This window comes from Stigmatopora nigra, chromosome 21, assembly GCF_051989575.1.
Source record: "Stigmatopora nigra isolate UIUO_SnigA chromosome 21, RoL_Snig_1.1, whole genome shotgun sequence".
NCBI classification, from domain to species: Eukaryota; Metazoa; Chordata; class Actinopteri; order Syngnathiformes; family Syngnathidae; genus Stigmatopora; species Stigmatopora nigra.
This window is the reverse complement of record NC_135528.1, coordinates 9,260,001-9,285,915: the sequence shown is the minus strand read 5'-3', so window position 1 is coordinate 9,285,915 and position 25,915 is coordinate 9,260,001. Positions and strand designations below refer to the sequence as shown.

Genomic DNA, 25,915 nt, shown 5'->3' with positions numbered 1-25,915 from the left:
ACAGGCCGCCGCAGACGAGGCGGCGACGGCGGCTGAAAATGCAGCCGCGGCGGCCTTGGCCGTGGCTGGCGATAACCCATTTGCGCAGCAACTGGCCAGGGCGGCGGAAAACGCCTCGGCCGCGGCCACGGCGGGTGCCACTTCGGCGGCGGCCGCCTCCGACCTTCTCGCTTCCGGCGTCACCGCCGAGAACGCCACCGGAATCATCCAGCGGGCCAGAATGGCCAGTACAGACGCCCAGACGGTGGCGGGAGATCTGCAAACGTTACTCGGGTCGGAGGAGGTTCCCGACAGCGCTCGAGCCGCCGTGGACGCCGCCCAAGCTTCCGCCGCCAGTGCGCAACGGGCGGCGGCCGACACTCAGGCCTCCCTGGACACGGCGGATCGAGCCGTGTCGCCCGACGGAGGGGACGGGGAAGCCGACCTGGCCGCTCAGTTAGCCGTCCTACAGGCGGAGAATGCGGCGCGGAGCGCCGGCTCGGCGGCAGAGATGGCGTCGGCGGCCTCCGCCGTGCCCAATGCGGCCGTCCAAGCTTCCAGGCGGGCCTCCATCGCGGCCACGGCCGCCACCCTGGCGGCCTCGGCCGCAAACACCCTTGCCGACTCGGGTCAAGTGGGCAGGGAGACGGATCTCGATGAACTCATCCGTATCGCCTTGGCCAGGGCAGAGGAAGCCAATAATGCCGCCGAATCCGTGCTCCAGGACGACAGCGTCGACCCGCAGGTGGCCAGGGACGCGGCGTCCGCCGCGGCCGATGCCGCAGATGCCTTGTCTCGGGCCGTGGCCGACTTATCGCTGTTGGGGAGCTTCGACGCCGACGCCGCAGACGTGACCACGCGAGCGGCGGCGGTGGCGGGAAGAGCCGCCACGGCCGCCCCGGAAGACTTTTCCGCCGTTACGAGTGAACTCGCAGACGTATCGGGAAACGCTTCCGACCTGTTCAGGAATCAGCTGTCCGTGGAAGAGTCGGAAGAACTCCAGAGCGCCTTGCAGGTGGCCTTGACGGCAGAAGCCGCGGCAGTTCTGGCGGGAGCGGCAACCGATGGAGCCGGCGCCTTGGCCCTGGCCAGAAACTCCAACAGCACCACCGACAGAGCGGCCGCTTCACTGCGAGACGCGCCAGAGAGAACACCCCTGGAGGTGTCCCAAGACTCGTTAGTGGTCGGCCTGGTGGCCTCGGCCGCCGCCGCGTCTGCCACCGGCGCCGTGGCGGCGGCCGCCGCCGGGGCGGGACCCGAGGCCAACGCCACCTTGGTGGCGGCGCGGGTGGCTTCGGACCTGGCCCTGATGCTGAGCGACGCCAAAGGTGCCGGCAACACCACGGCGGAAGCCGCCATCCAGGCGGTGGCGCAGGCCAGTCTGGCGGCCAGTGCGGCCGTCAACGCCTCGCGCGGTGAAAACGGGACGGCGCAGGACGTGCGCTTGGCCGACTTGGCCACGACGGCGGTGGGCATCGCCAGCAGGGCGGCAAACGCCGCGCAAAGTGTCTCCGCCATGGACGCCACCGAGCAAACGGTGATCGACGCTTCCCAAGTCGCCATCGACGCAAACGCCGAGTGGGGAGGCGTGAGCGCCACGCTGCGGAGCCTGCTGTCCAATTCTTCGCAGGGCTCGGCCGACCTATTGGAGCAGATGTCCGTCTTGGGCGTGGCCTCCGCCACCGAGGTGTGCATGGAGGCTAGCCGCCAAACGGCCAGTCTGGCCGTCTCAACCACCAGTGGGCGCCAAAGCAGGGAATGCGAGCAAACCGGCATGCAAGCGCTGGCCTTTGCGGCCGCTTCCGCCGCCAACTTCACGGTGAGAGGTGCCGGCACGCCGTTAGTGGCGGCCCTCCAAGCCGGTGTGGGCGCCCCGGCGCTCTCCTTGGCCGTGGTCCTGGGCGCGGCGCTCATGGCGCTCATGGCGCTTCTGTTGTGAAGAGTCTGATCAATCCAGAACTTTTGAAACCAGTGAAGCCAGAAAGCCATCTACTGTATTTATGCTCGTGTTATACTTCATCAATGCACATCCTTTTTTTTATTTTATTTTATATGCAAATCATTGGCTGTAATGAACCAGAGTTCCTTTGAAAATGTACCCTTTTTTCAATTGACCACACACTAACGTTGGCATTTAGGAAATAGGGTTATAATCGGCCACTTACCTCCCGTTAAGCTAGCTTTCTGTTATATTTCCCTTTGACCGGCAGTAGTGACTTGCAGCCACCAGTGAATTGTATCTTATATTATCTTATTTTCCCAATAAAGGTTGGTCATATGTTACTTCAAATCTTGTTGCTGCCACTGACATTGGCAAGAATGGAAATCCCTCCCACTCCCAGTGAATAGAAGGGATGGGGATGCACTGCCCCCAGAGGAAGAAAATATATAGCTTTTATAAAAATGCTAATGACGTTGAAGCCATTGGATGAATGAATGAATTTTCTGCTAAAGCTCCCACTTTAAATGAAATGGACGTCTGTTAGAAATCAAGTCATTTGGCAGGTAACATCTTTAGCCAGAGGGAGGAAAATAAGAAATCAATTTAATTCCACTGATTGGCTGTGGTGCATGGCAACAGACGTCCAATACATTTGAATGAGCCGCTTTTGCAATTCCGTTAGATCGACAGTCTGAGGACAAATAACGTCAACTTCACCTACCTGAGCAAAATATAGTTTGTGATTAGCATGTGCAAATGTTTTAAGTGTATTGCTGCATTGTATTTTCAATGGCTTGACAATAAAAACAAATATGAACTGGACTCTTTCTTTTGACTTGAGTTAAACTGTCTTTCACTCCCTTATTTTACCACCAGGGGACAGACATCATTTACAATTTGTCATTAAGATGAGATAAACCTAAAGCTGGTGAGATAGAATTGGCTTTTCTTTGGACTTGTGTATTCTAAAAAGGGCCCAAAATAGTTTTTCATAACTTTTGAAGGTTGATGTCATTCTCTTGATCTTGTTTTTTTCTGGAATTTGTTATGATTTGAAGCTTAAAATAGTGGCCATCTATTGAAAAGGTGGCATTTACCGTCAATTGGTTGGCAGCCAATTGCAGGACACAATGAGATAAACAACCACACCTCACATTATTATTATAATTTTTTTACGTAGGGGTAATTTTGAACATAAAATCAGCCTACCGTACGTATTTTTGGGGGATGTGGCCCGCCCGGAAAGCAGATCACCCGGAAAAAATCCACGCAGGAAACACAGAGGAACGTACACAAATTCCACAAGGTCTTTCTTGTATCCGCGGAATGGAAACTGTGGAAAGAATAGCAAATACATCAAAATTAAAAGATGTCACAAAGTCATTTCTTCCGCATGATATTAAGCATTTATTTTCATTTAAGATGGAAAATGAACAAAACAGATGTTACCTTCAAAGTGAATCGGTACTCTGTAATAGGTTTAATTTAAACTATTTAAAGACACGGTTAATTATTATTATTATTATTTTTGTGGCAGGATTTGTTTTGACCAAAGTAAACTAAAAGTGGTCATTTATTTTTGCTTATTTTAAAACAGTTGGTTTATAATTTGGGAAAAAACTTTTTAAAAAATTAATGAACATTCTTAAATGTAATAAAAAATGTTATTTAAATTTTGACACTTTTTAAAAAATATTTGAACAACAGCATTGTTTTAATTTCCTCTTTTTATCCATTCTTATCTTTTTAATTTCTTATAAAACGGCCAAAAACGCCGCTCTAAATGAGCCTTCAATTCGACGGATACATTTAGGCAAATTCATTGCATTTAAATTCTTTTAAGTAGGAATTATTGGATGTAAAAGAAACCTAATAAGGAGAAAATCATTTGGTATTTGTTCGATACATTCCTACCTAGCTAGAGCGTGGGAGTCAAGTCAAATCATATATCATTGTAATGTACAAATAGTAAATGAGCTGGGGAGGAGCGGCAATGGCGGTGGCGGCGGTGGCGGCGGCGGCCATAGAGCAACACAACTGTGGTGGGACTTTCAAGCCTTTTGCCAATCCCAACCGGTCTTTTAACATTCTGTAGAAGGCTAATTAGTCGCCTTGCGTTACGGCATACCTGTCGAGTCTAACAGTATATCTTTTTCAAGTACTATAGAACACCAGGTCCCTCCAAACACGAGTATAGTGATGATGGATGGCATTGTTCTTATTTGGGATTTGTTCATTTTAGTGGAGCTATGAGTCCATTTCAATGGCGTTAGGACTACAAGTTATTTTTAACCATGGGTCTCCCCATGGATTGGTAAGGGACGGCCATTGTACTTCCTGGTTTTCTGCTACAACCGGTCCAACATAGACAGTCTAACCAATCAGGTTTTTGCAGCACCTGACTAGCATCAACTGATTACACTTGTAAGACACAAAATTGCTTCGAAAAAAAAACATGCTAACTTAAAATCCTTCCGCCTGGATTTGTTTAGAACACAAGGATCTACAGAACTGTCATATTACATAACGTGGCTATTCATGTATTTACGTATATTTAGACATACTGTACCTGATCGAGTGATGCGGGTCATTTATTGGTGCTCGGACGTTTGGTCGCCGGTCTTTTGGTTGCCGGTCAAATGGTGACAGAGAATTTATTGTTGAAAACGGCTCTCAAAATTATATTCATGTGAGAGAGTACTGTTTAATATCGAAGTACTGTTTAATATCTAAGTATATTTGATTGGCGACCTAAAGACCTGCGACCAAACGTCCGGTGGCGCATTTTCAAAGGATCAGAATCAGGAAAAAAAATAAAAAATTCCCACAAATGACACACACAGGCTGCTTTTCCATTTTTTTGTTGTGCAAAATACCCCCAAAAAATAAAAATAATAAACAATGGCTAAAAGGTGCGTGTACTTTTCAAGACCCTTGAATCGTTACATTTTTGGGTACTCGTTCCTAAGAAAAAAAAATATATATATATGTATTTGGTGCCAATCATTGATGTCAATCCCCATAAATTCATCGTTTTCACAGCCAACATTTGCTGCCGTCGACAAGTATCGATAGAAGAGCAACATTTCTATTTCTAGATTTGTTATGACACTTCCTTATTTTTGTCTTCTTCTTCTCGTGTACGTATTCCATAAAGTTGCCTGCGTCATCGGCGTCGGTTGGTTGACTCGCAAAGGTGTCAATTGAAATCCAAGCGGGGCTAGAATGACGTTGGACGTTTAATTAGCTAATGACTCGGTGCTAAAATAAAATCTGCCCCGACAACATTCACATCTCCATTTACGCACACAAGTCAGTCAGACAATTACACGGCTTGAAAAGTGGAGGGCGCGGCGGATGATAATTAGGACCTCGCCTAAAAGTGGGTGGTAACCTCAGTCAAGGTCAGACTCTTTATTAGGCATCACTACGCCGCTGAGAGGCCACAACAACCCAGGTTAAGTCGCATCGACTACACCGGTACAGAATACACCCACCCAGCTTAAGACTACATTCGTCGTGGTGAGTTCTTACACTTTTTGTTTTTTCGTCTTTCGGATGGGATTTGGTCTGCCGTTGACGGGATTTGAACACTTTGGATGGAGAGCAAAACCATTGTTGAGGGACACCAACCATAGAAGAAGGAAAAAAAAAACATGGCAGCAGGACAAACATTGACACCAAATAACTTTTTTTTTCTCAATTCAGAAAAAAATGGAGGGGTGTCTTTACATTGTAATTTGTTTTTGGGGACATTTTGGAGTATTCACTCATTGGCTGCTAGACGCCAAGTCAAATTGAATTGGACGCTTATTGCCTATCAGCCAATGGCAGGCAGTCTTGCTAGCTGAAATCAATAAATGTCAGTTGGAGTCAACAATCTAGAGTTGCAAAATAGATATTTACATTTCAACCATTGAACAAACAGAGGAAAAACAGAGCATTCAAGCCAAGCAAAGTCCTGAAATTCGACTTTTCAACCTTGAATTCAAGGTTTCGAGTGATTATCTGTCTTTAGTGTTGAAAAAGTGCAACATCATTTCATGTTATTTTCAAAATGGGCCAGCGATGTCAGAGAGTTTGATTGAACCAACGCTGACAGTCCTCCTGGTTGAAAGGGATTGGTCGCCATTGGCTTGAATGGGATCCAATGAGTAATTTGACTCGGTTAACATTCTCCGTTTAAGCAGATGAAAATATCTGTCTTTCAAACTTTCACAAAGCTGCACACAGAGAAGAAGAAAAAAAGAAAAGAAAAGGTCAGGCCTTTCCAAGAGTACATTTCTTGTCCTTGTACAGCCATCAGCATAGAAAAGGTGCGCACCATCACCCCCAAGGTGCCAACGCTGGTGCACTCACTGCATTCAATCAAAAGGTGTGGCTCTTTTCAATAGCTGCCAAATCAATTCAGACTTGGACAGCACAAAGAGGGAAGGGCACCATTTACATAACTCCAAAAACCTGATTTTGGCAAAGGTGTCTACCGTAGTGTCAGGGCTTTTTGACAATGGCTGCTTTTTTTTTCTGGCTCCACCAAAAGGAGCAGCTTAAAGTACAAAGTACAAAGTACAAGACTGAAAAGGAATTCATTTGGCAATACCTAAAAAAAACAAAGTCCAAGTTGGATAAATGGGGAAAGATTTTGGTTTGACCTAACCATGTGTTTCTGTCTTGAAACAGGTAATAAGCACTTTCCATTTGGTACACAAGAAGGAGAGAGAGAGAGGCATCACCATGGTGACAAACACTGCATTGTTTGTGATTCTGCTTCTGGGTATGTCCATATATACGTAATACAATCTTGGAAGTGCTTGATTGCCATGCCCCCCCCCACCCCCCCGCCCCCTTCTATCTGACCAAAGTCTTCCATTGCAACAGGAACCACCATCGGGGGAAGTCGGCAGCACAGCATTGGAAGACGACTCCTTCAGAACACTGTCAATGAAGGCCAAGTCGAAGTAGAGGCCACGCCCCCCGGCGGCCCATCGCCGGGAAACCAATCGCCGGGAAACCAAGTCACCACCCCCGATGAAAATGATCCTACCACAGTGTCAACGGTTCCTTCCCCAGACTCCCCCGTGACAGTGACAACGGTAGCTTCCCCAGACTCCCCCGTGACAGTGACAACGGTAGCTTCCCCAGACTCCCCCGTGACAACTACCGGGGAGGGCTCACCCACGCTTCCTCCACTAAATGCTACAGAACAAGCAATCCAAACGTCAGGCCAAGCAGCCGTGGCAGCCGCCGCCATCGCCGCATCCGCCGCCGCCTCACTGTCCAGCTCGGCCGGGAATGCGGCGGCCGCCGCATCGGGAGGATCCCAGGAAACGGAAGACGCCGCGCAAATGGCCTCGGAAGCCGCTCTGGCGGCCGCCAGCGCCGCCAATGATTTCTTACAAAACGCCAGCAGCGCGGCGGAGGTGGCCGCCGCCGCCCAAGACGCGGCCGACGCGGCGGAGGCCGTCTCCATGTCGGCGGAGGATGCTTTGTCGGGAGCCACCGGTAACCTGACCGACTTGGCGCGGCGACTGGTGGAGGCGGCGGCAAACGCCTCGCTCATCGCCAGGGCGTCGGCCAACGTGACGGCTCTGGCGGCCAGCGTGACGGCTTCCGGAGTCGACGGGGAGAACGCCGCCGACATCATCCGACAGGCCGGGGACGCAAACCGAGACGTGGAGATGGCGGCGCGACAACTCCAGCAGTTGCTGGATGAGGAAACCCTACCGGCAGACGTGGAGGCCAGCGTACGCCAGGCCATAGAAGCGGCTAACGCCGCCGCCGCCATGGCCGAACAAACGGCGGCCCAGGCGCAGACGGCGCTGGACGCGGCAGAGCGGGCCGCCGCCGCCACCGACGGAGACGACGACGCCGGCTCTTTTGCCGATTTAGCTGTGCTACAGCTGGCAAATGCCGCGCAGAGCGCACAGGGCGTGGCACTGGCGGCGGGGGACGGACGCTTCGAAGCGTCTCGACAGGCATCGGTGGCGGCGGCGGCGGCGAGCCTGGCCGTGGCGGCGGCGGAAGCCAGCGGAGAAGACCTGGCCGACCTGGGTGACGACGCCATGCAAAGGGCGGCCCAAGCTACCGCGGCGGCATTGGAGGTGGCGGAAGGACGCGCCGAGCCGCAGGTGGCCAGAGACGCCGCACAAAACGCGGCGGCCGCGGCACAGGCGCTGGCCGCGCGAGTCAGCGGCTCGGCCATGGGAGGAATCGCAGAGGAGGCCGCCAACGTGTCGGTCCGGGCGGCGGCGGTGGCCGCACGGGTCACCACCGCAGACCCGGGTGACTTTCCCGACGTGGCGAAACAACTCACCGAGGTGGCCGAGGACGCCGAAGAATTATTTTCCCGTCAGCCGTCGCCCATGCCCACCGAGGCACAATTGGAAGCTTTTAGACAAGCGCGGCAGGTGGCCCAACAGGCACGCGTCACGGGAATCGTGGCGGGGGCCGTGGACGACGCGGCCGGCGCCGCGACACTGGCGAGTCTGGCAGATGGCGCGCTAAGCGGCGACGCGGCGCCGTCGGAGGAGGTCCAGGCGGCTCGTCGAGCCTTGGTGGCGGCCACCTCGACGGCCCTGGCCGTGGCGGCGGCGGAAGCTACGGGAGAGGACCTGGGCCAACTCACAGACGATGCGTTGCAAAGTGCCGACGACGCCAACGCCGCCGCGTTGGCCTTGGCGGACGGCGGCGGTGACCTGGAGGCCACTCGAAATGCCACAGAGAGGGCGGCACGGGCGGCAGAGGCGCTGGCCGCGGCCCTAAACGCAAGCGGCGCCGGCAGGGGTCAGGAAGAGGCGGCCATGGTATCGGCTCGAGCGGCCACGGTGGCCAGAGAAGCCGCCACGGGAGATATTGACGACGCTATTGCGCAACTCAGCGACTTGACCAGGGAAGCTCAAGGTGTATTTCAAAATCCAGAAGGTGAGCTGTCTCTCGCCGAACTGGCGGCCTTCCAACAGGCGCAGGAAGTGGCCCGAGAGGCCGAAATTGCATCACTTGTAGCGGAAAACGCCAACGACGCCAACGACGTACAAACGTTAGCGGGTCTGGCAACGGCCGCGTCCGACGGAGCCAGGGAAATGACGGGAGAGCCTTCCGACGCCTTTGCCTTGGCGCGAAACTCGCTGGTGGCATCCTTGACCGCCTCCACGGCGGCCATCGCCTCCGCCACGGCGGTGGTAGCCAGCGAAGCCGGAGCCACGGTGGAAACGACTCTGAATGCTACGCAGGTAGCGGCCACGGCCGCCGACCAACTGAGCGACATGTCGGGCAGCAACGCCTCGCAGACGGCCGCCGCTGCGCAGACGGCGGCCACGCAAGCCACCGCCGCGGCCCGGGTGGCCACGCAAATGGCGGCGGCAAACGGATCGGAATTGGCCATGCAGCTGGCCGCCTTCGGCACGGGAGCCGCCGCCATCTCGGCCAGGGCGGCGCAAGCGGCGGCAAACCTCTCCTCCGACGCCGCCACCGGCGAGACGTTGGCGTACGCGGCCCGAGTGGCCAGAGAGGTGGAAACCAACTGGACGTCGCTGGTCAGCAACCTGGCGGACACCACCGGACAGGAGTTGGCGGACGTCCTGAATATCGTGGCCACTCCGACGGCGACAACCACGGCGACCGGCGCACGGGTGGCCGCTCTGGCCGAGGGGGCGCTGGCGGAACCCGGCGCCGACACCAGCGAGCTGCAAAGTCAGGCCCGCTTGGCGGCCGACCAGGGACTGGTGGCGGTGAGTCTGGCCAGATCGGTGACCAACGTCCTAAGTGGGCTCATGAGCGCCGCCACCGCCGCCGGCGTCCAATCGCTGACCTTGGGCGTGGTGCTCGGCGGCGCCGCCGCCCTCTTGTGGCTATTATAGTGAAGCTGGTTTTAAATCAAGAACTTTATCCCTATTTAAGAAATTCATTCATTCGTGTTACATGTCATGTATTTAATCAAGCTGTCAAAAGATAAAAGTATACTTCCTTAACTATTAGAAGCGAGAGGTAGCCGATGATCTTTTGAGCTGACTTTTTAGGACGACTTATTTATGCGCACTTTATGGTGAAGGTTGAAATTCCATTGCACTGGTACAATGACAATATTAAAAGATGATCCATTCATTTGAAATGACTGGGCGAAAAAAAAGAAAAGAAAAAAAAAGTATGAGAATGAGAGCTCAGATGTGAATGGGATGGATCTTGCTGATGACCGACCGACCGCAAAGTAAAGCTTTGATTGCCTGAATGTGCAGCTAAGAAGAAAAAAAGAAATAGTGAGGAAGGAAGTGGTTGGTCCGTCCGGTCCTTTGCAATGACGACTCCGTTTCATACTTGAAGTATACTTGTACTGTTGATCCTTTTATTGTCACAAACATTCAAAAAAAATAAATTGAAACAACTGAATGCTTCCTCCCTTTGTCTCCATTCATACCATACCATTCAAATGTACTTCTACAGCGATATTAAATACTAGTGAGGCTAGTATTGTCATAATACTGCTAAATCCATATCTAGTCTCCATATATGCTGGTCATCCACACCAAGATGGCTGCCAGATATCCACGCCGCAAAAGAACGAGGTGGAAGTGTGGTTAGCAAGTGGGCTTCACACTTCGGAGATCTACGGTTCAATGCCATGTGGGTTGTGTTTGATATGACAAATTAAAGAGAAGATTGCTTCTGATTGACCTTCTAATCAATGACTTCATCACATGAAAACATCTCATCCGGCAAATCAACCATAGGTGACCAATAAAACTGGATTGTGAGGGCTGGCAGCCATCGTTACCGACACAAACAAAAAAATATTAAAAAATAACAGCTCTATTCATCGCACTGGATTATTTATCAAACTAAATATTGAAATCCGATACCGCTTCTTCCATTGGTTATGACTCCTGAGCTCAATGGAGATGCGAGGTGTAAGGTACTAGCGCTACCTAGTGGTGAACCTGAGACGTGCAACAGAATGTAGGCGGAGTTTAAGTCTCAAAACAATTTAAATGGGAATCTTAGCAAAGAGTCCAAAAAATGAATGATCAAGACTCACCCAGAACGCAGAGCTGCCATTTTCTGCGGAATTTCTCGAGTTTTGTCGGACAATCGATGCCAACTCCAAGACTCTGGACAACCTCCCTGAAATTAAAAAAAAAAAACGGTCACTTAAATGTCTTTTTTTGAAGCAACCATTTTGGAAAAGTACCAAATTTCCAATTGAAATGTCTTAAAATTCCCAGCAATGCTCCAGTTTCCGTATCATAATTCTGGATTTGATTCAACTGCACTGTAAACCGGATGCTTTTGGTAACACGGGTCTATTGTTTTGCCTGACAAAACCACCAGTCTTTTGTTTGGAAACAAATGCTATCATTTCCAGAGTTGTTTTAAAGGAAATAGGAGTACACGGCAATGGTAAGTCTTATCAAAATGGATGAGAATTTTTATATATCGATTTTGTGTGAATCGCATAAACTGGGACAAAATGTACCACCAGTGTCAGATATTTTAAACAAAAAAGCTGAACTGGATTAATACAGTTAAATATACAGATGCCAACTTAGTTGATAAAATCTTCCAAAACAAAGATGCAAAGTTTTGTACTAAAAAATTCCAACACAACAACCATGGCTGGCTCTAGAGGTGACTGTGTACTTGCCATCAAAAAGCCAATGCATTCAGCCAATGCAAATACCTGGAACTCAATATTTATTAACATATGTGTCTGTGTTTCTACTATGTCATTTATCTTTAACCTACACAACAGACTAAAGATGGAAATTAAAGCGGCTACAATCTTACCACAAATATGTTTTTTTTTTTTTAATTATCCCTTCAATAATTGTCCCTGACGGTTTCAGTCCATTCCAAGTGTCTCTCAGAGACAATGCAAAAAATATTGCAACATTCTTATTTGCAGGCTTGTTAAATGGCTTTTTTGGTAAATGCTGGATGGTGCAAACATATTTAAAATGTAGTCATTATCTTTTTTTTTTCTTTCTTTTGATGACAAAATGGCCGTGCTTTTAGTTAGTTCCTGCACGCCCTGCAATTGGCTAGCAACCAGTTAAGGGTGTTTCCTGACAATTGACCAGTTAGGTGGGACCTTTGTGGGAAGAAGTGACAAAGAAAAAGAAATGTTTGCCTTCCAGACTACAAGGATTTGAAGGTGGAGAAGATAAGATAAGAAAGGAGCTTGGGTTCATTTGCATATTTCAAATGCATTGGACGCCTAACAGTGATAAAGTCTTGGACAGAGAAAAAACAAATGAGTTATTTTCTGAACTCCTTGGCTTGCAAATGACGTGGATAGAAGTTCAATCTATTTGAAGAGGGACATTTTCCAGTGAATGAACAATGGTGGCTTATAAAACTGCTGTCAGTTGGCATTTTTGGGGCGACACACCTTGTCATTTTGGGAGCCAGGATGCAGACTGAAGCAACCATTGATCTACAGCGGGCAAACAAAAAATTTAAAACCTTGAAAAGAAGTTTCCTTGCGTCCACGTCGGAGAGAATTCCGACTCGGGATCTGAAATTGAACTATAGCAGAATTCTTCTTCTTCTTCTTCTTCTTCCGTGCAATTCAGGACTAAGTAAGTAAGTGGCCATTTACTTGAATGTGTAATATATGCCGGATGACGTGAATCGGGTAATTAAATAATTACTCGCAACTAAAATAAACCTTGCATGACAACTCACATCTCTTGATGGAGGGAGGTAATTGTATTCTTAAAGCAAGGGAGCGGCCAGCAGATTCCATTTGGAAGAGGCTCGGGCGTCAATGAAGGTACACTTGCAGTCTTTCCACGGCTGGACGGCCAAGCAGGACCGATATCGCAACTGGAGCTCGCTGACAGTCGTCTTCTTCTTGAATGACTTTGGTGAGTAACCATTTTCACGGCTCAGATTTTCATTTACTGTCATTTCACCAGTTGGTGAATGAAATTCACTGCGCAGAATACCAAATATATTTATAAACAACAACGACAACAAAAACATCGAGACGAGCTATTGAAGCGAATGGAAAAATCGGACATTAAATCGGACTTTTTGCAAGTTCCACACTTGTACTGCACATGGTACACTGGGTTTCTATTGCAACATAATATTGTACTTGACAGACTGTTGTTCAGAGCAATGAAGCTTTTCAATTGTATTTGTTGGTGCTGTCATCTATCTGCAGTCCAACGTTATGAAAGGCTTTCTCTCCTAACTTCATTAAGTCTAAATACCGTCATCATAAAAGAATGAGGAGAGCTTCTCGAATTCCTTCCTAATGTTACAGAGTTTGCTGATGAGAAATTGAGATCTATCGAATCTTACGATGGGTTGATTGGGGATTGATTTAGACCAGTGGTCTCAAACTGGTTCCAAATAGGGCCACTGGACCTCTGGTCTATACCATTTTGAGGACATTGTTTTGTCTGTGTGGAAAAATATAGACTACCATGGTTGTTATTTTTTAATTGTCCGAGTTGAAAATTAATATTAATGGAAAGTTTTGTTAACTTTTTGCAACTGTGAATTTTTGGAACAGGAATTTTGTTTTTTTTTCAATCCTCAGCACTTGTCATTTTCCCCAGGTTTAATGTTATTTAGCTAGTGGACCTCAAATGGAATGTAAACATATTGATATGAAGTTGCATACGTATTGAGCAAAACAATGGGTATACCAAGAAACGGTGCTTGTAACAGAAAATACATTTCAAAGTATTTTTTAAAATGTGTTTATTTGTAAAGTCCCACCCATCGACAAAAAATATATCAGAGAGATGGGAGAAATGTTAGGAGTGCGTAAAGAACAATTTCGTAAATTCTTAAGAAATGATGAGTTGGGTAAAATGTCCTTGAAAGGCAACTTTGGTGGATGATGACAGAAAGCTCTTAACATAATCAACAAACAGAAGAAGAAGGAAATGTTTAAGGATTGCTACTAAATATAGAAGACTAGAGTAATTAAAAAAAAATTCAATCCCATTTGTAAATTGTTTTAAAACTAGATAGGCCAGAATTGACATTCAACCCATCCCGAGAACGGCATTCTTTAGGCAAATAAGAGGAAGGAAAACCTTTACCAATTAGATAGAAAAATGAAAGTGAAAGAATTGGAATACGTCCCAAAGCAAACACCATAACATTTGCTAACTTCCATTGTTTACGGTCATATTCTAAAAACACTAGAAGAAGAATAACAAAATTGTATTCTGTGTCGTTATGCAGGGAATAAGCACATTTCAATTGCTACACCGAGATCATGATCTACAAATTGGTGCTTTCAATTCTACTTCTTGGTAAGTAATTGCAACCCCCCCAAAAAATAATCTGGAGCTTCTTGTCAACATAAAAAATAACATAATCAATCCTTCAAACAGGAACAACAGCTGGACAAAGTGAACCGAACCAAGTCACCATCAGTGACGGCTGCAGCCCTGTGATAGAAACCACAGATGAAAATTCACTCCCTGATACAAGCCCAACCAGCAGATCACCCACTCAAGATGAAAATTCACTCACAGATGAAAGTCAGACGAGCGGTGCAACCACCACTCCAGATGACAATTCAGTCACTGATGCAAGCCCAACTGGTAGTTCAACCACGACTCCAGATGATAATTCTGTCCCTGAAACAAGCCCAACCAGCAGTGCATCAACCACCACTCCAAATGACAACACAGTCACAGAAGAAAGCCCAACCAGTGCATCAACCACCACTCCAAATGATAATTCGGTCACAGATGTAAACCCAACGAATGGTTCCACCACCACTCCAGATGACAATTCGGTCACAGATGTAAACCCAACGAATGGTTCCACCACCACTCCAGATGACAATTCGGTCACAGATGTAAGCCCAACCAGTGCATCAACCACCACTCCAAATGACAATTCAGTCCTAGATGCAAGTCCAGCCAGTGGTTCAACCAGCACTGCAGATGACAATTCGGTCACAGATGAAAGCCCAACCAGTGATTCCGGCACAACTCCAGATGACAATTCAGTCCCTGAAACTAGCCCAACCAGTGGCTCCACCACCACTCCAGATGACAATTCAGTCACAGATGCAAGTCCAACCAGTGCATCAACCACCACTCCAAATGACAATTCAGTCACAGATGCAAGCCTAACCAGTGGTTCAACCACTACTCAAGATGACAATTCAGTCACAGATGTGAGCCCAACCAGCAGTGCATCAACCACAACTCCAGATGACAATTCAGTCCCAGATGCAAGCCCAACCAGTGGCTCCACCACCACTGCAGATGACAATTCGGTCACAGATGCAAGCCCAACCAGCAGTGCATCAACCAGTACTCCAGATGACAATTCAGTCACAGATGCAAACCCAACGAATGGTTCCACCACTACGCCAGATGACAATTCAGTCCCTGACACAAGCCTAGCTAGCACTACAAGCAGCGGTTCAACCACCACTCCAAATGACAATTCAGTCACAGATGCAAGCCCAACGAATGGTTCCACCGAGAGCCCAACCAGTGGTTCAACCACCACTCCAGATGACAATTCATTCTCTGAAACAAGCCCAACCAGCAGTGTATCAACCACCACGCCGGATGACAATTCACTCACAGATGCAAGCCTAACCAGTGGTTCCACCAACACTCCAAATGACAATTCAGTCCCTGATACAACAAGCGACACCAATAGCAGTTCACCCATCAACCCAGAAGCAATTCAAATTTCAGCCGAGACAGCCCTAGCCGTTTCTGCAACTGCTGCATCAGCAGCAGCATCACTCTCCAGCTCGGCTGCCAGAGCAGCGGCCGCGGCTTCGGGAGGGTCCTCAGAAGTGGAAATGGCTGCACAGGGGGCCGCGGATGCCGCTCTTAGGGCAGCCATTGCAGCCAATGATTTTATACAAGGCAGAATTAATCCCGTAGTTGTAGCTGCCGCAGCCAATAATGCAGCAGTCGCGGCTGCCAATGCTTCGAGGTTAGCAGTGGAGGCTTCGGCGAGCACAGACGTCTTTGCCGGGCAACTCGCCGCAGCGGCGGAAAATGCTTCGGCTATAGCCTCATTAGCTGCGGATGTCACAGCTTTAGCAGAGAATTTTATTGCTACTGGACTTAACGCAGAAAGCACTATTGAAATCATAGCGCAGGCAAGAATGGCAAATAGAGAGGTTGAATTGGCAGCACAAAGAATCCAAGAGTTACTGGATTCGCAAACCCTGCCTGACGATGTAGAAGCCAGTGTCCTTCAGGCCATAGAGGTCGCTGACAGCATTGCCACGATGGCAGAACAAATTGCAGTTGGGGCGCAAGAGGCACTTGAGGCGGCCGATCGCGCCGTCGTACCCACCGGTGGACCTTCAGAAGCTGAGGTTGCTGCTCAGTTAGCTTTGCTACGGGCAGCAAATGTAGCACAAATGGCAATTGCCTCTGCACAGATGGCAGCAGGAGCTGTGGATGGAACGTCAGAAGCAGTTCAGGCTTCGCGGCAAGCCTCCCTTGCGTCCGCAGCCTTGTCCCTCGCAGTCGCGGCTGCACAAGCAAGCGGAGTAGATCTTGGCAGCCAGATTGCCAACGCCTTGCAAAGGGCGGACTGCGCCAACGAAGCGGCATTAGCCGTAGCGGAAGGACGAGTGAACCCACAGGCCGCTAGAGAGACCACAGAAATTACAGCAACTGCGGCAGAGGCACTGGCTGTGGCGGTAAACTCAACTGCATTGGGACCAATGCCAGGAAGGTTCTCAATCGTGTTGGCACAGGTGGCAGTGCTGGCCAGACAAATCACATTCTCAGACTCTGATAATTTTACCCAAGTTTCGGCACAATTGGTAGCACTAGCGATGAATGCCGGAGAATTATTTTCAGGTCAAGCAGAAGAGGTTGCCCGACTGGCAGCATTGACAGGGATTTTCGCAGGAATTGTCGACAATATGGTTGGCATACAAGCCTTAGCAGGTTTGGCAAATGAGACAACAAACGCAGCCAAGCGGTTACCAGAAAGCCCAACCAGTGGTTCCACCACCACTCCAGATGATAATTCTGTCCCTGAAACAAGCCCAACCAGCAGTGCATCAACCACCACTCCAAATGACAACACAGTCACAGAAGAAAGCCCAACCAGTGGTTTAACCACCACTCCAAATGACAATTCGGTCCCAGATGCAAGTCCAACCAGTGGTTCCACCACCACTCCAGTTGATAATACGGTCACAGATGATAGCCCAACCAGCAGTGCATCAACCACCACTCCAAATGACAATTCAGTCACAGAAGAAAGCCCAACCAGTGGTTCAACCACCGCACCAGTTGATAATTCGGTCCCAGATGCAAGCCCAACCAGCGGTTCAACCAGTACTCCAGATGACAATTTGGTCACAGATGCAAACCCAACCAGTGGTTCCACCACTACCCTAAATGACAATTCGGTCCCTGAAACAAGCCCAACCAGTGGTTCCACCACTACTCCAGTTGATTTTTCGGTCACAGAGGCAAGCCCAACCAGTGGTTCAACCACCACTCCAGATGACAATTCAGTCACAGAAGAAAGCCCAACCAGTGGTTCCACCACCACTCCAAATGACAATTCAGTCCCAGATACAACAAGTTCAGTTCCAAGCACTTCAACCGTATCTGAAAATATTACAGAAGAGGCAATCCAAATTTCAGCCGAGACAGCCCTAGCCGTTTCTGCAACTGCTGCATCAGCAGCTGCATCACTCGCGAGTTCGGTTGCCAGAGCAGCGGCCGCGGCTTCTGGAGGGTCCACAGAAGTGGAAATAGCTGCACAGGGGGCTGCGGATGCCGCTCTCAGGGCAGCCATTGCAGCCAATGATTTTATACAAGGCAGAATTAATCCCGCAGCTGTAGCTACCGCGGCAAATAATGCAGCAGTCGCAGCTGCCAATGTTTCGAGGTTAGCATTGGAGGCTTCGGCGAGCGCAGACGTCTTTGCCAGGCAACTCGCCGCAGTGGCGGAAAATGCTTCGGCTATAGCGGCATTAGCTGCGGATGTCGCAGCTTTAGCAGGGAATGTTACGGTTACCGGAGTTACCGCAGAAAGCGCTAGAGAAATCATAGCGCAGGCAAGAATGGCAAATAGAGAGATTGAAATGGCGGCACAAAGAATCCGAGACTTACTGGATTTGCAAACCCTGCCTGACGATGTAGAAGCCAGTGTCCTTCAAGCCATAGAGGTCGCTGACAGCATTGCCACGATGGCAGAACAAATTGCAGTTGGGGCGCAAGAGGCACTTGAGGCGGCTGATCGCGCAGTCGTACCCACCGGTGGACCTTCAGAAGCTGAGGTTGCTGCTCAGTTAGCTTTGCTACGGGCAGCAAATGTGGCACAAATGGCAATTGCCTCTGCACAGATGGCAGCAGGAACTGTGGATGGAACATCAGAAGCGGTTCAGGCTTCACGGCAAGCCTCCCTTGCGTCCGCAGCCCTGTCCCTCGCAGTCGCGGCTGCACAAGCAAGCGGAGTAGATCTTGGCAGCCAGATTGCCAACGCCTTGCAAAGGGCGGACTGCGCCAACGAAGCGGCATTAGCGGTGGCGGAAGGACGAGTGAACCCACAGGCCGCTAGAGAGGCCGCAGAAAATGCGGCAGCTGCGGCGCAGGCGCTGGCTGTGGCAGTAAACTCAACTGCATTGGGACCAATGCCAGGAAGGTTCTCAATCGTGTTGGCAAGGGTGGCAATGCTGGCCAGACAAATCACATTCTCAGACTCTGATAATTTCACCCAAGTTTCGGCACAACTCGTAAGACTAGCGATGGATGCCGAAGAATTGTTTACGGGTCAAGCAGAAGAGGTTGCCCAACTGGCAGCATTCACCGGGATCTTTGCCGGAATTGTCGACAATATGGTTGGCGCACTAACCTTAGCAGGTTTGGCAAACGACACTACAAACGCAGCCAAGCAAATACCAGAAAGCCCAACCAGTGATTCAACCAGTACTCCAAATGACAGTTCAGTTACAGATGCAAGCCCAACCAGCGGTTCAACCAGTACTCCAGATGACAATTTGGTCACAGATGCAAACCCAACCAGTGGTTCCACCACTACCCTAAATGACAATTCGGTCCCTGAAACAAGCCCAACCAGTGGTTCCACCACTACTCCAGATGAAAATTCGGTCACAGAGGCAAGCCCAACCAGTGGTTCAACCACCACTCCAGATGACAATTCAGTCACAGAGGCAAGCCCAACCAGTGGTTCCACCACCACTCCAAATGACAATTCAGTCCCAGATACAACAAGTTCAGTTCCAAGCACTTCAACCGTATCTGAAAATATTACAGAAGAGGCAATCCAAATTTCAGCCGAGACAGCCCTAGCCGTTTCTGCAACTGCTGCATCAGCAGCTGCATCACTCGCGAGTTCGGTTGCCAGAGCAGCGGCCGCGGCTTCGGGAGGGTCCTCAGAAGTGGAAATGGCTGCACAGGGGGCCGCGGATGCCTCTCTCAGGGCAGCCATTGCAGCCAATGATTTTATACAAGGCAGAATTAGTGCCGCAGCTGTTGCTGCCGCGGCAAATAATGCAGCAGTCGCAGCTGCCAATGCTTCGAGGTTAGCAGTGGAGGCTTCGGCGAGCACAGACGTCTTTGCCGGGCAACTCGCCGCAGCGGCGGAAAATGCTTCGGCTATAGCGGCATTCGCTGCGGATGTCGCAGCTTTAGCAGGGAATGTTACGGCTACCGGAGTTACCGCAGAAGGCGCTAGAGAAATCATAGCGCAGGCAAGAATGGCAAATAGAGAGATTGAAATGGCGGCACAAAGAATCCGAGACTTACTGGATTTGCAAACCCTGCCTGACGATGTAGAAGCCAGTGTCCTTCAAGCCATAGAGGTCGCTGACAGCATTGCCACGATGGCAGAACAAATTGCAGTTGGGGCGCAAGAGGCACTTGAGGCGGCCGATCGCGCCGTCGTACCCACCGGTGGACCTTCAGAAGCTGAGGTTGCTGCTCAGTTAGCTTTGCTACGGGCAGCAAATGTGGCACAAATGGCAATTGCCTCTGCACAGATGGCAGCAGGAACTGTGGATGGAATCTCAGAAGCGGTTCAAGCTTCACGGCAAGCCTCCCTTGCGTCCACTGCGCTGTCCCTTGCAGTCGCGGCTGCGCAAGCAAGCGGAGTAGACCTGGGCAACATCACTGACATTGCCTTGCAAAGGGCGGATGAAGCCAACGAAGCGGCATTCGCGGTGGCGGAAGGACGGGTGAACCCACAGGCCGCTAGAGAGGCCGCAGACAATGCGGCAGCTGCTGCAGAGGCGCTGGCTGTGGCGGTAAACTCGACTGCATTGGGACCAATGGCAGGGGAGTTCTCAAACCTGTCGGCACAGGTGGCAGTGCTGGCCAGACAAATCACATTCACAGACTCTGATAATTTCACCCAAGTTTCGGCACAATTCGTAAGACTGGCGATGGATGCCGAAGAATTATTTTCAGGTCAAGCAGAAGAGGTTGCCCAACTGGCAGCATTGACAGGGATCTTCGCAGGAATTGTCGACAATATGGTTGGCGCACAAACCTTAGCAGGTATGGCAAATGACACAACCAACGCAGCCAAGCAAATACCAGAAAGGACTATAACAGCACCATCAGACGCAGTCCAAGCTGTGCGAGAAGCCACTCTAGCATCAACGGCGCTGTCCCTCGCGGTTGTGGCGGCCCGATCTATTGGAGATCTGGGTAGCCTCATAGACTTTGCCTTACAAAGAGCGGACGAAGCCAATGCTGTTGCATTAGCGGTTGCGCGAGGACAGCTGGACCCGCGGATCGCTCGAGAAGTTGCAGCAAGAGCGGCCAACGCCACGGAGGAGCTGGCCAGGGTAGTAAACGCAATCGCAAGGACCGACGACAAAGCTGCTAATGTGACGGCCCGAGCGGCGGTGCTGGCTAGCCTCGTCACCACGACAGATCCAGACCAGTTCCAAAGTCTAGCAGACCAACTGGCAATGTTAGCGCAAGAAGCTCAAGAATTATTCTCCGGTATGGAGCAAGCAGAAAATGTGGCCTTCCAAACAGAATTTACAGCAGTTTTAGCAGGAACTGTGGACGATCTCCCCGGCGCACAAAGGTTGGCCCTTCTGGCAATAAAGACGGCACAAGCAGCCAGGCGACCAGCGGCAGACCCTCCCAGAATACCCGACTTGGATTATGTGAGGAACTCTTTGGTGGTGGGCTTGACGGCCTCGGGAGCGGCGGTCACTGCCACCTGCACCACGGCGGCCGCCGCCGCCGTGGCGGGTTTAGAGATCATGGCAACACTGAACGCCGCACAGGACGCGGCAGACGCCGCCACGGCGCTGAGTAACGGCACAGGCAACATTACCTTTACGGTCAATGCCGCTGAAATGGCGTCCGTCAGAGCTATCAACGTGGCGACCACGGCTGTCAACGCATCACAAAACGGATCCATGCAGTTCACGGACTTGGCCACGCAGGCAGCCGCCATTGCTTCCAGGGCGGCGTTGGCCGCACGAAACATGGCCTCCCAAGCGGTCAACGAGCAAAACGTGATGGCCGCTGCACAAGTGGCCAGAGACGTCGACGCGGACTTGGAAGCGCTCATCACTAGGATGCAAGGAATGCTGGGCAATTCCTCCAGGGACTGTCTTGTCAATCAGCTGGCTGTCCTGGCCGTGGTGACCCCGACAGAGACGACCACCACGGCCAGCGAGCAAGTGGCGAATCTGGCGGGGGGCGCGCTGGAGAGATCAGGCGACGAAAGGGTGGAGGTGGAAACTCTAGCCTCCGTGGCGGCCTCCAGTGCAGACACGGCGGTGAGGGCGGCAAGATTGGCGGTGACCTTCACTACGCAAACCAGCGCCGCCAACGTCCGATACCCGGCACTTACCGTTCTGGTGGGCGCAGCCGCTCTCTCGTTACTATTGTAAAGCTTTTAAATCATGTGTAGTATCCAAACTTGAAATCCTTCCACTTACATTTGTTAAAAAACAGTATCAGGTGGAAAAAATATTTTGCTGTTGAGTTGACATCAATGGCATTGAAACACGATGACTTAAATCCAGCTTTTACAGTTGAAATACATTCACATAACGTCAATTACTATCAATGACAGTAAATATTCCATAGATACATTATATAGAAAAATATTTTTCACACAAATGCTGTCATGTTTTGAATCTGAGCTATGTGATGTTAAAACTAAGAAGTGTAACAGAATGTCACCTGAACTCAAGTTGATTGTGCAGGCCATATTCAATGATATTTTCATCATTTTCTGCAGGCCAATAAAAAGTGGGCAGAAGTTTGGACACCACCGTTTTAAATTAATTTTCCTTTACATAGAACTGTATGTTTAAGATAAGTTATTAGCTACCTCTTAAAAGTTCTACTGTCTATATTTAATCTTAATGGTGTATGTGTTGAGCTTCATTTGTATGTACAGATGTAATTATATTATATTATAGATATATATAAAATGCATATTTGTATCTTGGTTGAGTTTGTGTTTGCGTTTGTCAAATGTCAATCACTACTGTCAGTCTCGAAGAAAAACATTACCGATAACTATTTTGAAATAAATACTGAAGTTGATAAATATTGTTGTTAATGTGCAAAAAAAAAGTCACAAAAAGCTTCACACCACATTGGAACCACCGGGTGGCGCTAAATATAAGAAAATGTTGCCGTCTTTTTAACGGAGGACAGCTTTCCGTGTGGCGGCCCATAGAAATGAGTTAACCTGATTTAAAACAATATTGCAATCATTTTTATCTATGATTAACACTTCGCATGGCACATGTAGCTGCACTATAGACACTAAGATACAAATAACATACTAAGAAACACAAGTATACGTCCAGTATTATCATGAAAACTCATAATACGTGTAGCTAACAAACAGATGCCTGAAAAGTTCTTCCGGCCTCAGCTGGTTTGTGACCAATGAGCTGGCAGAACACTTGGGACGTGAGACAATACGCTAACCTCATTGGTTGATGTACACTTGCTAGTCAAAGAGAAAGCATAGCAACGAGGGGGAAAAATCATTCAAAATATTTTGGGGGTTTACAAGATTAGCTCAGAGTTTATTTGTATACATTTCACTGTATAAAATGTTCGGTTAAACTGAGACAGTTTTCTACCAAAGAGTTGTCCCTTTTTTACTACCTTATCGTTCGCCAAAATATGAACCCACGCTAGTTCTAGTGTTAATGGTTAACAACACAGTAGATTCACAACTCCAGCATGCACACTAGTTCAACTTTCTTGTTGGTATAAATGGATATCTATTAAAATTGAAGTGAAATATATCACAATTGTTTGGTTACTCACGTGATAGTAGTTAGTCTTTCAGGAATTGTTTGGTTACTTACGTGATAGTAGTTAGTCTTGCAGGAATTCGTAATAGCGACACTTTGCCAGTAGTTCAGAGTTCTCCATGACTGTTGTGAAGTATAGTTCGTCAAAGTAATAAATAGACTTATGTGGTAAAAAAAAAAGTAAACAAATGAATGTCGGCGTCGCGATAGATAAAGTTTCTGCTTCATCCCAAACGTTCTTCCACGAGAAGCAGGTGTATCCAATTAAAAAGCTCGGTTGGTCATGTGATCAGCAAGCTTCTTGCAAATGGTCAGTGGCCTTGCGGTAATAGCCGAAATGGCCACTGTGAGGCACTGTTACACACCTCAAGCCAAGTTAACGTTCATTCATTTTCTGTTCCGCTTATCCTTACAAGTATGGGCTGGGGGTGCTGTAGCCTATCCCAGCCAACTATATGGGCACCCCGAATTGGTGGCCAGCGTATCGCAGGACACAAAGGACAACCATTCACGTCCACACTCATAACTGGGGGCTATTTGGAGTAGCCAACCAACCCAGCATGCATGTTTTTAGGATGTGAGAGGAAACCAGAATACCCGGAGAAAACACACGTGAGCCTCGGGAGAACATATAAACTCAGAACCGTGAGGCCGAGGTGCTAACCACTCATCAGCAGACCGCCCACCCGAGTTAACAATTTTAAAGCATTCATTTGCTTAAGCGCTAATCATCAGAGGAGTTGCAGGGGGTGCAGGAGCCTATCCCAGCTGACTTTGGACCAGTGGGAAGGTGAACCTTGGCCAAAGGAAGAAAAAATGGATTTATTTTAACTCTCTCAGTATTGTGTCTGGCAATTTACTTAATGACTGCCAACTCTTTTACTTCAAAAGAATTGGACATCTACTGGCTATCGACTCATTAGAGATGCTTCTTTTCGTGTTTTTTTTTTAATTTGGAACTTTTTGATTTTATGTAAAAGCGTGGGAATACATTCACCCGTAATTGGTTAGGGAAACCCTCAAAAGTTATGTCAGCCCTATCTTCAAAAGGCATCGATATATGTATTACGTATGCTGCAATTAAAAGACGCCTATGCTAATTTAAAAAATGAACAAGCATGTGTGAGATGCACTTTGAAGTGTACCATGTCATCAATCATAGAATGTAGACACACCTTTTGACTTATGTTTTTTCTCTGCCCCCACACTTTGTATCTGCCGCGGTAGGTAAAAACAGGGCTCACTGACAAAGGAAAACATGTAAGATCAGAACAGTGATCATGTGTACACGAATCAGGTTTTTTTTTTTCAACACTTTGACTTTGCCGTTAAAGGATGTTCAAGGCGAAAGTAGCTGTCTTTTTAAAATGGTTGCTTTTTTTGTTAAAAAAGGTACAATAAAAATGCTATCCGACCATTGACAATGAAGAAGCTTGAAATGTTACCTAACAAGATTTTTTCTTTCTTTAACAATGTTGTTTAATAATTATTGGGCAATTGGTACACTCATCAGTACAAAGTAACTAACAATTATTGTAAACCTCACCTTGAAATGGGCGTGACACACTTAAAAGATGCTTCTATAAAACTGAAGAAGACAAAAACCGCTGTTAACTCAAAGCTTATTCCATGTCCCGATCAAGCACGGTGAGTGATTTTGATATTTTTTTTATCTGAGATTTGGCGTTAGATTTGTGGGGCGAAAAAGTAACAGTCAACCTAATTCAGTGGTCAAAATCTAGCACAATGACAATCTGAGCGAAAAAAATGGGGAAAATGAGTCGTAAATAAAAATTATACAAATATAATGAATCATATTGAAATTAAAGTGAATATTTGGTGGAGAGGTGGGCTCAGGTAGCTCTCATTTTAGGCTTGCGGGGATCAGATCGCTTTCAGAAGAGTAATATTTTGGACCGATATGTACTGACATGTTTATTTTTACTGATATACAGGACATTGCATGACAAGACAATATGAGGATATTAAAAGTTTTTATTCTCTTCCTTCTCCTTGTCGGTAAGTGATTCAACTTGAGCAAATGTAAAATGAAGACGATAAGTGAGACAAAAAACTGAGGTGTGACTTAACTGTTTTGACGCAGGAAGTCGGAGTAGGCCGACTACAAGACGAAGTGCCGTAACTGATTATGAAGGAGAGGGAAGACATGAGGAATACCTGTGTACCTCTGGCGACAACTGTGGTGATGAAGAAAAGACGTTTGACACTAATGATCACACTGAGGATGACGGCGACGAGTGTGACGAGGACGAAATGGATGACCATGTCGATGTCAGGAATGATGACAAAGACTGTGACGATCGGGACGATGACGGAAAATGTGATGATGACGATGTTGAAGATGATGACGATGATGACGACGATGATGACGGAGAATGTGATGATGACGGTGATGACGGTGATGAAGATGATGATGACGGAGAATGTGATGATGACGGTGATGACGGTGATGATGACGATGATGACGATGACGATGAAGATGATGACGATGATGACGATGATGAAGATGATGAAGATGATGGCGGTGATGGCGCTGATGGTGGTGATGACGGTGATGACGATGATGGCGGTGGTGGCGGTGGTGGCGGTGATGACGATGATGAAGATGATGATGACGATGATGATGAAGATGATGATGACGATGATGATGAAGATGATGAAGATGATGACGAGGATGACGATGATGGCGATGATGGCGCTGATGGCGGTGATGACGATGATGACGATGA

At 48.6% G+C, this 25,915-nt stretch overlaps 2 protein-coding genes and 1 long non-coding RNA gene across 3 annotated transcripts in view; 1 reads left to right on the top strand and 2 right to left on the bottom strand.

Moving 5' to 3' along the window:
* The window catches only part of LOC144215244 (uncharacterized), a 30,646-nt gene extending 7,234 nt beyond the window's left edge, over window positions 1-23,412 (bottom strand). The window contains exons 1-3 of the long non-coding RNA XR_013330371.1: window positions 23,220-23,412; window positions 10,950-11,035; window positions 3,131-3,254 (exon numbers count right to left, since the gene is read on the bottom strand). This is a non-coding gene — a long non-coding RNA (uncharacterized LOC144215244). The remainder of the gene's footprint in view (window positions 1-3,130; window positions 3,255-10,949; window positions 11,036-23,219) is intronic.
* Window positions 5,328-10,286, top strand: LOC144214853 (uncharacterized). Its single transcript, XM_077743559.1, has 3 exons — window positions 5,328-5,443; window positions 6,602-6,695; window positions 6,800-10,286. The coding sequence occupies exons 2-3, from the start codon at window positions 6,656-6,658 to the stop codon at window positions 9,775-9,777; spliced, it is 3,018 nt and encodes a 1,005-aa protein (XP_077599685.1). The 5' UTR covers window positions 5,328-5,443; window positions 6,602-6,655; the 3' UTR covers window positions 9,778-10,286.
* A 1,491-nt stretch (window positions 23,413-24,903) lies between the features above and the next one.
* LOC144215212 (uncharacterized) overlaps window positions 24,904-25,915 on the bottom strand; it is a 10,097-nt gene continuing 9,085 nt past the window's right edge. Inside the window, 2 exon segments of the mRNA XM_077744046.1 lie at window positions 24,904-24,919; window positions 25,632-25,719. Coding sequence (XP_077600172.1) covers window positions 24,904-24,919; window positions 25,632-25,719 — 104 coding nt within the window.